Below are 15,719 nucleotides of genomic sequence, written 5' to 3' on the forward strand. Positions count from 1 at the left end.
CTCTTCCTTATAAATATGTGCTGCCCAACAAAAAATCAAAGAGTTGCTTTTAAAAATCATACATATATATTATGCAGTAAATTCTATCATTTATAGATACATTCCTTATGTGATTAACAAATGCACCTTCTGTAACAACACGGTAGAAACAACTGAACGCTTATTATTTGAATGTGTACATGTGACGATCACGTGCAGTTGCATCTCCAAAGAACATTTCAGCAAGAACATTTCACTCAAAGATCCTGCTTTGTTAATAATACTCAAAAATCCAGTTTTCTCCAAGAATGAACAATATATAATTAATTTGCTCATATTTTAGCTAAATGTTATAGTCATTGTTGGGAATAGAATGATTTTATGTGTTTTACTATAAGTTGTGTTTCACTATATAAGTTTTAGATGTGTGAACAATGAGAATACTGAGATGATTTCAGCTGATCTGAATGTGTTTGCTTTGCAGAAGTGGAGAAGTACAGGAGAGGAAGAGACATGAAGTCTGAGGAGCACATACCGCAATGCTTAGATAATTAGTTTCATATATGGTAAAAAGAATAGAAAGTGATATACAGATAGTAAGGTACAGCACGTGTAGGGAGTTGTGTTGTTCTCTTGTCTTTCAAAACAGGAACCACGCCCCCACCGCCAGCGGGAAGGAGTCAGATTAACAGGAGGCTGACACACCTTTGTTGTTCGTCAGGGACGTGAAGTTGAGACCCAGAGCTCTGTAATTTTATTCCTTTACTGCTTAATAAACTACATTAACTGAGACCGAATATCTTCTCCTATTGCTTCATTAAAGAACACGCAGGACTGAGCTCACACATAGCACATTGGAGAGTAGGATGAGACTCTTAGTCCAACATCATAAAACAAAATACTTAAAGAAATTGCTCTTGTATCCTGCTTTGAAACAATCTGGTCTAGATACATATCTTAAAACATTATTGAACTTAAAAATACGTAATAAATAAACTAACCAAAACTATTACTATTATATTTATTTATTCATTTATTTATTGTCTGGTTATGTACGATTACATCTATTACTACAGTTTGTGCTTACTTGTCTCATTTCTTTCATTTGTAATTGTTGGTCATTACTTCCCTCTTTATATCTTCCTGAGACCTGAATTTTTGTTTGGTATAAATTTTTAATTTCTACTGGCTATTTGGGATTAGTAGGACCTGATGAGTATAAAAAAACTACACACTGTCAACAATGGTTAAGTCCCAATCTCCTCAAAAGAGATGAAAATAAAATCCCAATGTCCTTCAGTGAGCTGATGATAAATTCTTCAAATGAGTACTTTGTAATTAACAGCGTTTTAGCTTGTTACTGTTGCTAAATTTGGTAACGTTTGTAGCCATATCAAATTACAAACTTTATTAATCTTAAGTAAGCAAGTTTCAACTATCAAATGTGATCAGGTGCCATCTTGTTTTTACATGGATTAGTGTGTTGTGCTCTTACTACCACTAGATGAGACAATAAAGTGTCCACAAACAAGGACAACAGGTCTAAGTTAAGCAGAATGAAGTATACGGGTTTATACTGTGGGATGTCCTCATATGAGGACGCAGGGTCTCAGGAGGATATACAAACTGAATGTGTTGACCACCAAATGCATCGTGTTGAAATTGTTAATACAAAGTTTAAAATAATAATTAAAAAAAGGAAGTATTCAGATCCTGTACTGAAGTAAAAATACTCCAATACTCCAAGTCCTGCATTGAAAATGTTACTTAAATTTAAGTACATCAGGAAAATGTACTTGAAGTATTGCACCACTACACTAACTGGCCAAAAGTATGTGGACACATGACACGGCTCTCCAGGTGAAAGACGAAGCATATTTGTGGCCCATTTAAACATATTTCTCACTTACACACTAAAACACATTATAAAAAACTTAACTGCATTCTGAGAGTATAGTGTGAGATGTAATTGCAGGGAGATATCAAACAACACAAATCTGCATTTACAGAGCAGCTCCAGATCTGTAACATGAAGCAGGGACTGAAAAAACTGATTACAGAAATTTTAGAATGAATATAACAAATAATTCACAAATGATTAAATGTGTTTTATAATATCTTCCAGATGAGCAGCAGCTGTTTGAGTTTTTGTTTCAGACATTGTCACTGGACATGTATGTTTTTACACATAATTTAAAGAAAGTATGAATTTAAAAAGAGACAAGTAGGCGAATACTAATTTCAGATTTGCAAAATGAGTCTAAAGGATAAATATCTTTACATTCATATGATTTTGGTACATGAATGAAAACTATGACGTATTTTTGAGGTAACATTTTGTTATTGATTTTTAACTAACAAAGAAAGTATGCAACACAGTTTTAGCTTCAGTATAAAATTCACCTTACTGTGCTTGAAATAACATAAAAACTACGACAATTATATACTTTAACAATCAATTTATGAACAATTAATATTAACTAAAACCCGCACATTTATTTCTTGAAAATGTGTTTATTACATGACAGAATAATACGATGATGAAATCAGAAATTAAATTGCAGCAAATTTCAAAGACAAAGTGAATCTTTACTGTACCTTCATACAGTACTTTGTGTTAGGACATATCTGGATGAAAAACTAATCTATTTTTACAGGCACAGAACAGAGAAATATCATGGAAATATATATATATTACAAAAACATTTATTTTCTTCAAAATAATCTCCCCTTGGAACATGAAAGTCAGTCATCTTGATATAAAAACAGATTTCTGGATTGTCTGACTGACGCGATTGAGAAAATATATCTTTATTTAAAAAGATTCCCACTTGGTTTTCCAGTGTATTTAATCATTATTTATCAATATACTGTCTGACTGTCAGAATGTTGTTCCCACGATTATAAACGTCACTGTAAGGCGAGAGAAAATCAAACATAGAAAATTAAAACCCTCAGATTTCATCGTCCATCGTTAGCTGTTTGGACCCTGAATTAAATCTGATGGTTTCTGTGGTTTTAATCTGTGACGTGTGTTTCTTTTTAACAGATGATCTTTTCTCCACAAATATCAGGTCCCTTCTGTGCGGAAGTCCAACACAAGTGTACATTATTAATGTGTCAAAATTAAGACTCGACATCTCATGATTATGTCACAGTTACATCAAACATCTCATGATTCTGACGCGCTCGCTTCACACTACTACTCAAATTTACAAATTTCAGACTTTGGACACAAAGTGAAAGTAGAAAAATGTGACCACTCTTTAAAAACAATGCAAAAAAACAAAATACTTTTCATCTTTAAACATTTGGAAACATTTCACACACATGAAGAACAGATGGCAGTTGGTTGTTTGTGTTTTTGACTTGCAGTCCGCTTCACTTTCTGGGCATAAAAGTTTAAACATGAGCCGAAAAAAATCAACTTTTCAGAATGTGTTAATGTGATGAACAAACTCTTTGTGCCACGGAGGCTGAAGGAATTTTAACTCTTCAAGTGATTGGCTGGCAATCGCATCTAAAATATTAAAGGAATATTTCACCCAAATGTGATTATTTTGATTTGATCCCTGAACCCCAGACATGGTGAACTGGATCACCTGGCACAGGCACAAGGGCCCGAAACAACTACAAAGAGGCACACAGCGACCACAGAGCGACACAAAATGACCACAAAGACACACAAAACACCTGCAAAGAGCCTCAGAACGACCACAAAGAGACTCAAAATGACCACAAAGACACACAAAACAACTTCAAAGGGACATGACAGGACCACAAAGAGACATAAAACTGCACACAACATGGTACAAAAAGAGACAAAGCGACCACAAAGAAACACAAAACGACCTCTCAAATCAAACAGGTCAGCGTGGAGGTCTTGCTCTTATGAAGGTGGGTTTGGGGGCCCTTTATATGTCTGTGCCCAGGGGCCCATTATGATCCTGCATGAAATAGTTTGTGATGGTTTTTATTCCTTCATTTAAGTGATTAAACCCTGAAACCATTAAAACCATAACCTTGAACAAAGATATTTTGGGTTGGTATAATAACTTAACCATCGACACGTTCGGGTGAAGAATTCCTTTAAACTGTTAAACAGTAAAAATTCCTTTTTATCAAAGAGAGACATCCCAGGTGAAAAGACTTTAACTTACAGATGTCACCATGAAACTTCCCTACATTAAGACAATTATTTTTTCGTATGAAAAGTTTTCTGCAATTGCATTTTTAAATATCCAAATAAGATATTATATAATTAAACATGCCAGTTTTGCTAAAATTTTCAAGAGGAGAAATCTGAATGACTGTGACATGAACACCTACATGTGTGATGTGGATGTTTTTGTTACACTAGTCTGAAACCAGACTCCATACGGGAGCTGAAGAGCCCCAAATCTCAAAACTGACCAGTGCATGAAAATGTTTTCACCTGGTGCGTCTCGCCTGAGGAGAAAAAAAAATGAAACAACTAAATTTACGACCAGTAAAATCCAGACGGGATGACAAACAGCTGATTACTTTTCCTCATGTAATGATTCGTAGAAACATTTCCTTCATAAAACATTCACTTAAAACAACACAGAGTGATTAAGATGATTAAAACATTTAAAATAAAAAACTGTGAACATGATCAAATAGATTATGAAGTCAAAACCAATAAAAGCTTGAGAATATAAAACAATATCAAAACCATATGTTTCAGCCTTTAGAAACAGGAAACAGGCGAAATAAAAAAACACAGAGCCGTCTCTGTCACGAGGCTGCTTCAGATTAAAGGTCTGACAGAGAACAATTCAGGAACGAAGCTGGAAACAAAGTGGTGGAATAATAAAGTGATTGGTCCACAGGGAGGTCAGAGGTCAGAGGTCAGATGTTTATCCACCTCATCAGAGTGAACCAGGTGCTTTTGGCTCTCAGGAAGGTTTTGGTGATGTTTGTGTGCTGAATGTTTGGTGTCTGAAAACTCAACAAAGAAAAACATCTCAGGTGTGTTTGGCTGAACGTCTCGTCTCTACGAACACGATCCAGATTTAGGGTGCGTTTGAAATTACATTCTTTTCTTTGTACTTTCAGTCGGTGCTGCAGCTGCGCGTCAGAAGAACGTACTGTTCGCACACAATCAGGATGCACTATTTAATTTATAACTTTGCAGATATATATCCACCATAGTAACATTAAATCTGCATTTCTCTGTCGTTATTTTCATGTTTATTTCATTTTTTCTTTTTTACTATTTGGATTTTATGCAGTTTTATGTGTACAAATAAAAAAATCTAATAAAAAAGACTGTGTTTATAATCTATAACAGCAGGGCATAAAATAATCAAGCACGTGGCATAAATCAGCCTTGACTCAAGAGGAATGTGATGTAATGATCTGCTCATTGTCATCTGACATTGCCACACATGATGGAAAGGTTCCAGCAGGATTAAGGCTTTATATATCTGGGGCACCTATATCTCATTATTTCAGGAACTTCGCTATCTTGAGATCTCAAGATAATTACCACGTCACTCAGGAAAACATTTTCTATTTCAAGATCATGACCAAAGTAACTTGTTAACACGAGGAAAACAGAAATAAAGTGTTTGAATTTTGGCCATTCAGGTCTTTTTGTGACATATGGAAGCCCCAAAGTGTCAGAACTGAATCTGTCAAAACACAGTGAATCTCAGGATTTATTTCAGTTAGTTTTACTGGATTTTGGATAAAAAAAAGAGTCTCCTTTCTTGTAATGACAAAAATTTTGATGCATGTTAAGAAACTCTGCAGCATTGACTTGAGCAGCAGAAAAAAAACAAACCCTCCACACAGGTCCAGAGGAGAGGATGTTAAATCAAACAGCTCCACCTGCTGGTCTGTGTAGAAATGAGATGTAATGTTTGACTGTTCATCATCAGATTCTAGTTGAAGCAATAATCTGTTTTATTTCAGATTATTACTTATAATCAGAAACGACTTGTTGCTGCTGTTTGAGGCTGGTTAGATACTTTAAATGTTTTTTAAAATCATTATAAAGACACATTTTCTTTGTTGAGCAGAGTTCCTTCATTTCAGCACAAACTATAAAAACTGTCTAAATCTGTCTTTTTTTTGAGGCGTCAGGGCCCGAACAGAAAAAAATTAATACCACACTGTATTGTTTCCGACACCACAATGATCTTTCCTCATCTGATTGGTTCATTTAAAAGATTTTTGTGGTCTGAGGAGCTTAATGCGTGCAATGTGATTTTTTTTTCCTTTCTGATCATTCGTAACCCCTCAGATTAATCTTGGACCCCACAGAGCGTCCTGACCCACAGGTTGGGAACCTGCGACTTACACCAAAAACTGTTCAGTGAATTGGGAAAATTTTATGACACAGAATTTGATTTTTGGGGACAATTTAAACAAAATGTTTTTCAAGGCAAGTTTAGACTAAGACAATTTTAAATTCAAGATATTTAAAAGTATACTACGCAGGATTTTGCTAAAAAACAATGTATAGACTCAGATTACAGAAATAACCCCTCTTAAAGTGGATTTATACTTCTGCATCAGCTCTATGCAGAGCCTTCGCCATTGTGAGCACTTATACTTGTACGGTGGTGTGTCTGTGTCACTCTGCAGTTACACCTCCCGAACACTCGTCTGCAACAATTTCAAACACAAGTACACAGATCAGCTTCATTATAACTCACAAGACAAACCACTTGTCTTTATCTGGACACATTTCCCCCACAAATACAACATGCTAATGTTATTAGCACAAGCCTATGGCATTTTACATTGTATGAATTAGCCTAGCGACAATTTCCTCTGCTATGTACGTTTACATCGTAAGTGTAAATCTCTCTTAAATCAGCACTTACGACCCACTCTACGGCAGAATTTATATTTCTGCATTGAACTGAAGCTGTAGCCTGACGTGCACCTCCCCAGAAATGTAACTCCACAGTGTCACAGTGACGCAGACCTCCTGTCTGTCTCTGTGAGCTGAAACCATTTCCCACAGTGGAAACAAAGCTTTGATTTACTTTAATTTCACAGATAAGAAACAATAAATTGTGAAGACAATAAAGCCTCCACACACTGTGTGTGATTTATCCTGGCTTCATATGAGCAGAGGAAATCTCTGCAAGTTGCTAGGCTAATTTATACAATGTAAAATGCCATAGGCTTGTGCTAATAATGTTAGCATGTTGTATTTGTGGGGAAAATGTGTCCAGATAAAGACAAGTGTTTGTCTGTGAATGCTGCGAGTTATAGTGAAGCTGATTTGCGTTTGAAACTGTCTCTATTAAGCCATGTTTAATGTGTGTTTAATGTGTGTTTTTTTAAAAAACCGCAGCGACCAGGTGCCAGATGGTACGCAGCAGGCATCCAAGAGAAACAGCCCCGAAAATGAACAAACAAACAAATAAAAAAGCAAATATTGCCACACAGAACACTAAACAGGAAGAATCTCTGGTTGACTTTTACTTTCGCTGGTGAGCATGTTCAGCCAACAATCCTGCACAGTATACCTTTAATAATAAAAAAGAAAAGCCATATATTGATTAAATTCATTGTGTTGTTTAAAAAATAAACTGTAGGGTAGAAGCAGGGTGGAGGTTTCTGGCACAGCTTCACCTACTTCCAAGGTGCATGAAGAAGGGAAACAAATCTGAAGACGTCAAAACTCCAGCAATACGTGTCGTGTACTGAACAACATTATTGTTACACCACGAGCAGAGACGCGTCCGTGTTGTTATAAAGTTGTTGTCTAGTTCTACTACAGGTGTTGCTGGAGTGTTGACCTCTGATAAAAATAGACTTTACAGTATTTAGTGGTTCTGTGGTTTAGTGTCTCTCTTCTTCTTTCAAAAAGGTTTTTAACAAACAGGAAGAGACGTCTACTTCCTGTTTGTTAAATTAAACACAGAACACACCTGCTGGTTTTAAAAACACTGAAGGACGCTCTGCGCTGCGATCGATTCATTATTGGAGCATTGATTATGTTGATGATTGCAGCACAGAGCGTCCTGAGCGATGGACGACTAAAACCAGAGTTTAAAATGACTTTCAAAATGGCCGCTCCACCTCCTGTCGCCAAGGTAAAAGAATAGTGCGTAAAATCATGTGACCTCTGCGTAAAAAACGCATGAACATAGAAACAGACTTATTCTCCAGCGTTGAGCTTCTCCGTCTCAGGCTGAGCCTCCACTATCGCCGGGCCGCCGTTACTGGGCTGCTGCTTTGCGTCTTTCTTAAAGGGAATCCCACGATCCTTCACGAACAAGCCGAGGTCAATGATAAACATCACTGACGCCAAGAAGCCAAACACCTGCAGGAGGAGATGGAGCCATAAATTATATTTTAAAAAATCTGAGAGAAAGTTAACTTTAATTATCAAGTAGGAAAGGAAGGAAGGGGGGGAAGGAAGGAGGAGACAGAAAATAAGGAGGTAGAGGAGGAAATAAGGACGTAAAAAAGAAATGGAGGAGGTATGAAAGGAAAGCAGGAGGTGAAGGAGGACAGTTGGAAGTAATAAAGGAAAGAAGGAGGTAGAGGAGGAAAGAAGGAGGTAACAAAGGAGAGCAGTGTGAGTCTGATGTTTCCTCACCACAGCAGTTCTCTCCATCGTTGTGTTTCCATTGTCTGAAGCAAAAACGACGGAGGCGATGAGGAACAACACAGCGATGACAGCGGTGTACACAAAGTCCTGCCAAACAGAAGAAGAAGATGATGATGATGAAGATGATTAGTTGAGGACTTTGTCTCGTGTTCACTTTAAAGGAAAACATGCTGATTCACTTCCCTCTCACGTCTGTACAGTGAATATGAAGCTACAGGCAGCAGCTGGTTAGCTTAGCTTAGCATAAAGACTGGAAACAGATGGGAACAGTTAGCCTGGATCTGTTCAGAGGAGACAACATCCACCTGCCAGCTCCTCCAGAGTTAACAGGCTACACATGCTTTGTTTAACAAATATATACACACACACACACACACACACACACACAAATCATCTTTGTAGGGATCAAACTAACTTTGCTTTGCTTCGTCCTGCCCTGCTGGGCTGTGACTGGCTGGGACCAAAGAAACAGAATCAACAGAGAGGACATTGTACTGTTTGCTATCGTGATTTGATTAGTACCAAAGGAAATGGCAACTATTTTTAGTTGTTAGGGTGACCACCAGTGTTCATTTTGACACCTATTTTAGATTCAGTCTTGAGATAAAACTGTTTATTAGTTTTAGTCACATTTTAGTCATTTTTATCCTTCACAGATTCCGTCAATGAAAACTCAAAACATTTTAGTCATTGTGTTTTCTGTGTTTTTCCCTTTAATCTAATCCAGTGATCGTGGATCAGGAATCAAAATCAAGGTGTCAGGCTGTACAAAATAATGTGTGCGTCATGTCTCCAGCAGTGTTTGACAGATTTAAGGGCTGATTTACGAGCACACACTTACTGATCTTCATTTGAAAAGCTCAACATCTCTCTATGTATGCTCTCGTTTAATCTCTGTCAGAGAAAACTGATCTGAGTTCAGACCCACGTGAAAGATCCGAGTACTTCTTTCACCTTTGCTGCCCATTACCTGTGGCTATTTAAAAAAGTACTGCCTGTGGGGGGCAGCACTGCGCCTCACAGGTTACAACCTGCCGGAAATCGGTTAGTAGAAGAAGAATAACGGAAGTTGCTGACTGTTGAGCTAACGTCCTCCCTGCATTTCACAGCCTGTGATTACATGACAAACAAACAAATATTTCACCGCTACAGTACAATGTAAGTTTTTTTTTACATTTCACACTTGTTCAGTTGTTTGTGGATCGTTCGGCGCTGCCCCGATGCCGTGGAGGTGTTGTGTTCCCGGGTGTAAAGGCTACGACGAGGCGAAGTCTATGGGGGTTATTTTCCACGGTTTACCAACCAGAGACCCGCAGCGCTGTAAAATATGGCTGAAGGCGATACAGAACCCCAGGTTTGATGAAAACACCCCGGTGTCTAAATACAGCGGGGTAAGAGTGTGCAGTCTGCACTTCCAGCCGGAGGACTACGAAGAGGACTTCCGAGCTAAGATACTGAACATCGCGCCCAAGCCGGTGTTGAAGAGCGGCGCTGTGCCGTCAGTGTTCCCCGGGAGACAGCACGGTGAGCCGGGCAGCGCTGACACATCTCCGCCGGCTCCAAAGAGAACCAGAACTCAGGTAAATACTCATTATAGGAAACACTGACTGTAGTTAGTCAAGTCCAGGTGTCTTTTATTCTTCCGTCCGTGTCAGCAGCTACACATTTGACTTTAATAATGAAGGTTTAACCTGTCAGTGACTTTAACAGAGGCGGATTCAATTAATTGGGGGACGGGGGCCCCCTTTTTCCTGCCCTAAAGGATAACTTAGATATTTTCAACCTGAACCCTGTTTCCCCATGACTTTGTTGGGAACAACAAGCTTTGATACTGGTCCAGTATTGTGTGAGAGGGCTGCAGCAAACCACAGCAAAACTGGCTTCAATGTGTAACCACATGGGGCAACTGTGCGTTGTCAATATATGTCCATTAAAAGTGTTTGTTTTTGCCACTGGCGGGCTCAGATTATTATTATAAGTGTCTGACAACATTAGGGTTGGGTCGGTTCTCGGTAATACCAGTTTGGTTCGGTAGTCCGTCTTGGACCGGGGTTTTTTTTTTTTTTAGACCGACCGGACCGCATATACGTCATTTTACAGCCTGTGTCTGCCTCTTCGCCGAGCACACAGCGAGCAGGAGAGAGAGGGGGTGGGGGTGGGGGTGGGGCGGGGACTGAGCTAGGGGGTACGAGTGTGCATGCGCCAAGGCCTCTACTGTAGCCTGGAGTTTGTTTAACAGTGACAGGGAATCGATAATGGCGGACAATTTAGTCTCAAAGAAATCTAAGAATCCGCCAATATGGCAACACTTCGGCTTTGAGCCAGACGAAGGAGGCAACCCTTGTTTGCACTGATTGAGTAAGCTAAACCTGCAAATTTATTTGTAAGGAATAAAAGAAACAATGTGTTACTGTCACTCAGTTGTCCTATGGTCGTTTTTTATTTTAAATTAGTCAATTCTGCCCCCAAGTGCCGAAAATCCGGTATTACCGAATTGATGCAGTTTTTCACAAAAACCTGACCTTTTTTTTTTCTTCCTAATACCGACCAAACCCTAGACAACATTATGGAAAGGACCCATGCAGAGATAGACTTTTCGGACAGAGACTAAGATCTTTTTGTGTAACCAGAAACAGCCTTAAAAATCACTATTGCCAAACCCACCAGACTCTATTTAAATAAACAGTACTTTTATCATTGTAAGATAAACTTCTTTCAAAGTCAGCAGGTACAAAATACAACAACAAAAAAAAAAGGCTGTCTTGGTTCGTCTTTCCACTGCTCGAACAATCACCAACTCTGATTTGGTTCAAATAAACCCTTAATTTCCCCAGGTGGAGGTGAAAATGTGCTGACGCTTTCCACGCTTAAATTCCTCTTAATTTAAAAGGAGTCTGGTTGGTTTGGTGATGGCGATTTTGGGGCTGTCTGTAGCTTACTCTTTATGGAAAGGACACAGAGATAGACCTTTTTGTCAAAGAGCAAGATCCTTTTTGCTAAACTATAGACAGCCCCAAAACCGCCATCACAAACCAACCAGACTCCATTTAAATTAAGAGTAATTTAAGCGTGTATAGAGGCAGCATATTTTCACATCTAACTGGGGGAATTAAGGGTTAATTTGAACCATACCAGAGCTGGTGATTGTTTGAGCAGTGGAATAAATGAATGATAAAATTACAGTTTATTTGAATAGAGTCTGGTGGGTTTTGGCAATAATGATTTTTACAGTTGTTTCTGGTGACACAAAAAGGAGCTTAGTCCTTGACAAAATGGTCTTACCCTGTAGGGATCCTTTCCATAATGTTGTCAGACACTTATAATAACCATCTGAGCCTGTCAGTGGCAAAAACAAACACTTTCACTGGACGTACATTAACGGTGCACACTTGCCCCATGTGGTTTCAAAGCAGCCGATTTTGCTTTTGCCAGCTGCTTCATTGGACTGATTTCAAAAACTTTTCTTGATTAGTCACTTAGACACAAAAATATGGAGGAAAAAAGGTCCAGGTTGAAAAATACTTAAGTTATCCTTTAAGGCTCATTCATACTTCCTTTTATGTTGAGAACTGCCTTCATACTTCCACGTGTCCTTCATGATCACATATAAATTTCTTTGTCATCTCTTACGGTCATATCTTGCTTGAACTACGCTACACTGCCTCCATGATCTGGTTCTGTTGTTGGCAGGTGGCTGGTGGAGCTGCAGGGAGCTCCTCTCGGTCTCCTCCAGCAGCAGCAGCGTCCGACGAAAGCTTCTGCATCGTGGTGTCAGTCGACCCTCGTGACGACAGCTTCCACTCAGAACCAGAGTTCAACTCAGCGACAACATCTGACGAGTCTGACGAAGACGCCGACAAGGACTGCATTATTGTTTATAACCGCAGCCTGATGGAGCTGTTCAGGAGGTGTCAGACATGCGGAGAACCCATCATAGAGAAGGAGGTGTTCCACTCAGGTGCACAGATGAGGGTGAAGTGGAGCTGTCATGGCGGACACTCCGGTGTGTGGAAGTCCTCTCCTCACCTGAGAGACATACTTCCATAAACCGCAGCTGCTCACTGCTGCTGCCGTTCTGTTCACTGGACCAGCGTTTGATATGAGGAGGAGACTTTTTAATAATCAGAAACACTGAGCCTGAGACGGCAACTGCTGAACCACATCTGATGATCCAGCTGTGCTCAGGGCTGCACCACACCTTCATGTTGGACCCCACAAAAGAAAACAAAGTGGTGCAGGTCAGCTGTTTGTGTTCATGTGAAATTCTTTTAGACATTATTCCAGTTCTGCATAAAGCTGTCTGTCAGTCTGTATTTCCTCCTAAGAATTCGTATTAATGTGTTTCTGGTGACAGAATCCATCTGTTCTGTTGCTGTGGAGACAATCAGCTTCATAAGAGGACGACCTGAGCTTTGGGACCATGGAGCTGACATGGCTACTCTGACATACAGCGCATCATGAGCACCACCCCGACATACAGCAAGAAAGGGTCAGTATCATTTTCAACAGATACAAAGGAAGACTTCAGAGGTAGAAGTCTCTGCTTCATCCTGAAGCAGAAACATGTGACAATGAACCTCCCTCATCAAACCCAGTCCTGGTTACTCAGACAGGAAGTCCAATTCCAAGAAACTCTGCCCAGAAACGGTTTGTAATACTCAGAGGATTTCGTAACTCTGGAAAGTTTTCACAGTAACAGCTATTTTATCTTTCGACAGGATTACCTTCATTCATTTTTCCATAACCGCTTATCCTGTTAGGGTCATGAGGGGGTGGAGCCTATCCCAGCTGACACTGGGTGAGAGGCAGGGTTCACCCTGGACAGGTCACCAGACTATCACAGGGCTGACACATAAAGACAGACAACCGTTCACACTCACATTCACACCTACGGACAATTTAGAGTCACCAATTAATCTGCATGTCTTTGGACTGTGGGAGGAAGCTGGAGCACCTGGAGGAAACCCACGCTGACACAGGGAGAACATGCAAACTCTGCACAGAGGGGCTCCCCCACACCGGGTTCGAACCAGGAAACCTGTTGCATCATGAGGAACCCTCGTGTTGTGAGGCAACAATGCTGCTGAAGCAGAAACACGACAATGAGCCTCCCTCATTAAACCCTGTCCTGGTTACTTAGACTCAGAGAATAGAACATCCAGGAAGTCCAGTTCCAAGAAACTCTGCCCAGAAACAGTTTGCAATACTCAGAAAGGATTTCATAACTCTGAAAGTTTTCACAGTAACAGCTATTTCATCTTTCAACATGATGACCTCTGGGTAAAAAGTAAAAATCCAGCATTCACATATCATAAAGTAAACTACCAGGAATGTGAGCTTGTTAGCAATGTACCTGACTCAGTTCTGCTGATCGACACATTCAGGTGATGCCGTAAATGAAATGTTAGCTCTAAAGGCTGAACCTGCGGTGGGTTATATTTCACAGATAAAGTCAATAAAGGGTCTATAAAGTTGTTAAATCCAGTGAGAAAGTCAAAAAGTTGGCAAACACTGCGAGTACAAGACAAAACGTGAGCATTTTTGTGAAGACAGTGCGGTGCAGCAATCGTTTCATCCCGATCATCTTGTCATCATAGTCGTTGGAAGCCGAAATCATAATTGGAAAAAAAAATAAAGTTCGATTAATGTGAGCATGTGCAGAAAAAACAGACACAGAGAGCTTCACAGCAGCTGGATGAAAATACAGAATTCCACCTGATGTCTGACCGAAACTGAAATTAACAAGCTGGTTTCTGCTGCTCAACATTTGACTGTTCAGGCACATTCAGAGTGTGAGGAGAGAAACTGTGATCAAACAAGCAGCTCCTTAGTTCCAATCAGACAGATGTGCTTCAGGAATAAAGTCAGGAACAAAGCAGAACCTGATTACTGACCTCTGTGTGTGTGTGTGTGTGTGTGTGTGGATTACAGTAACCAGGTAACTGCTGTGCATGTGAACACATCCTCTGAATAACCGTGACAGGGTGTAACATCACACTCGTGAAACTGAGACAGTCGAGCATCTTTAATTTGCGAGTACACATCTTTGTTACTTCCTCCTTTTAAAGCCGTGGTTTCACACTTCTTTAATATATAAGAGTTACGTGCTGGACGGGGAGAGTTGTTGTCAATATATGAGATTAATGATCTCCCAAATCTTTGTCTTTTTTGTAGGTGAGCCATTTCTTACGGAGGAGAAGATTCAGGTCATGGATAATAAACCTGTGAAGCTCAATCGTTCAGCAGGAGCGGGTGTGTTTGGTGCTGAAGCTGCAGCACTGAGACGTGGACACAATAACAGAGACAGCTTCACCGCACACTGTGGCTGCTCAGAGGGCGGCTCTGACTCTGGTCGTTACGACGGACCAAACAGACTGTCAGCACATCACAGACATCTTCATGCTGCATCATGAGCATGACTGGAGAAAACTTTTTGTAAAAAATAATCTGGTGTTTTTTATAATGGTTCCTGAATATAGTTTTAATATTCAAACGTAGGTGATGACGTGCAGATAAAGCTGGGTGTAACTGACATCACTGCAATAAAGAGTCAGTGTGAATGTGTGATTGTGTCCGTATGTGTCACTCAGTGAGAAGGTCCCATATGATGCAGTGTGTGCATCGTTTATCGCTGTGTTATGATCTGACAATTGAGACAACTCTGCCCCCTGAACACCAGAGGCCTGTGCTACGAAACCAGATCAACGTACCCAGGACATCTTCTTGTTATCTGGTTTGACTAACCCGTCACACTGGCTATCTGGATAAGCAGTAACACAAAGCTGGTTATCAACTAGTTCAGTCAAGTCTGGGTTTTCATATCAGCCATGAGCGCTCTCATGTGAAAGAGGCGGGGTGTTAATCACGAGCAACATCATCAGAACCATAAATGAAGGAGGCTGCTTCATATCATATGAGATGAAACTGTGCTGAAAGTGTCTGAGACTACGAGACAGTAAAACGTCAGAGGTGTGGGATGTACAGAGAACTGTATGATAAAGAATAGGACACGCACATCCCCAAAGCCCACTGGGTTGGGTGCTGGATCACAAAGTGTCAAAAGAGAACTATCACTGGATTTCTGTGATAGCAAATAACCAGGGTAGCTGTTTCCAGTCTTTATGCTAAGCTAAGCTAA

At 40.0% G+C, this 15,719-nt stretch overlaps 2 protein-coding genes across 3 annotated transcripts in view; one reads left to right on the forward strand and one right to left on the reverse strand.

Moving 5' to 3' along the window:
- Nucleotides 1-2,798: 2,798 nt before the first annotated feature.
- cmtm6 (CKLF-like MARVEL transmembrane domain containing 6) overlaps nt 2,799-15,719 on the reverse strand; it is a 29,081-nt gene continuing 16,160 nt past the window's right edge. Inside the window, exons 4-5 of the mRNA XM_033641467.2 lie at nt 8,570-8,668; nt 2,799-8,290 (exon numbers count right to left, since the gene is read on the reverse strand). Of these exons, the coding sequence (XP_033497358.2) occupies nt 8,126-8,290; nt 8,570-8,668 (264 nt within the window). The 3' untranslated portion in view covers nt 2,799-8,125. The remainder of the gene's footprint in view (nt 8,291-8,569; nt 8,669-15,719) is intronic.
- On the forward strand, nt 9,630-15,145 carry LOC117266328 (uncharacterized). 2 transcript variants are annotated; one of them, XM_033641466.2, is made up of 4 exons: nt 9,630-10,161; nt 12,272-12,819; nt 12,936-13,070; nt 14,756-15,145. In XM_033641466.2, the coding sequence occupies exons 1-2, from the start codon at nt 9,802-9,804 to the stop codon at nt 12,626-12,628; spliced, it is 717 nt and encodes a 238-aa protein (XP_033497357.2). In that variant the 5' UTR covers nt 9,630-9,801; the 3' UTR covers nt 12,629-12,819; nt 12,936-13,070; nt 14,756-15,145. The 2 variants fall into 2 exon arrangements, with proteins under 2 accessions (XP_033497357.2, XP_078027400.1); XM_078171274.1 differs by having other exon boundaries at nt 9,632-10,161; nt 12,936-13,228.

This window comes from Epinephelus lanceolatus, chromosome 10 (assembly GCF_041903045.1).
Source record: "Epinephelus lanceolatus isolate andai-2023 chromosome 10, ASM4190304v1, whole genome shotgun sequence".
Lineage (NCBI taxonomy): Eukaryota > Metazoa > Chordata > Actinopteri > Perciformes > Serranidae > Epinephelus > Epinephelus lanceolatus.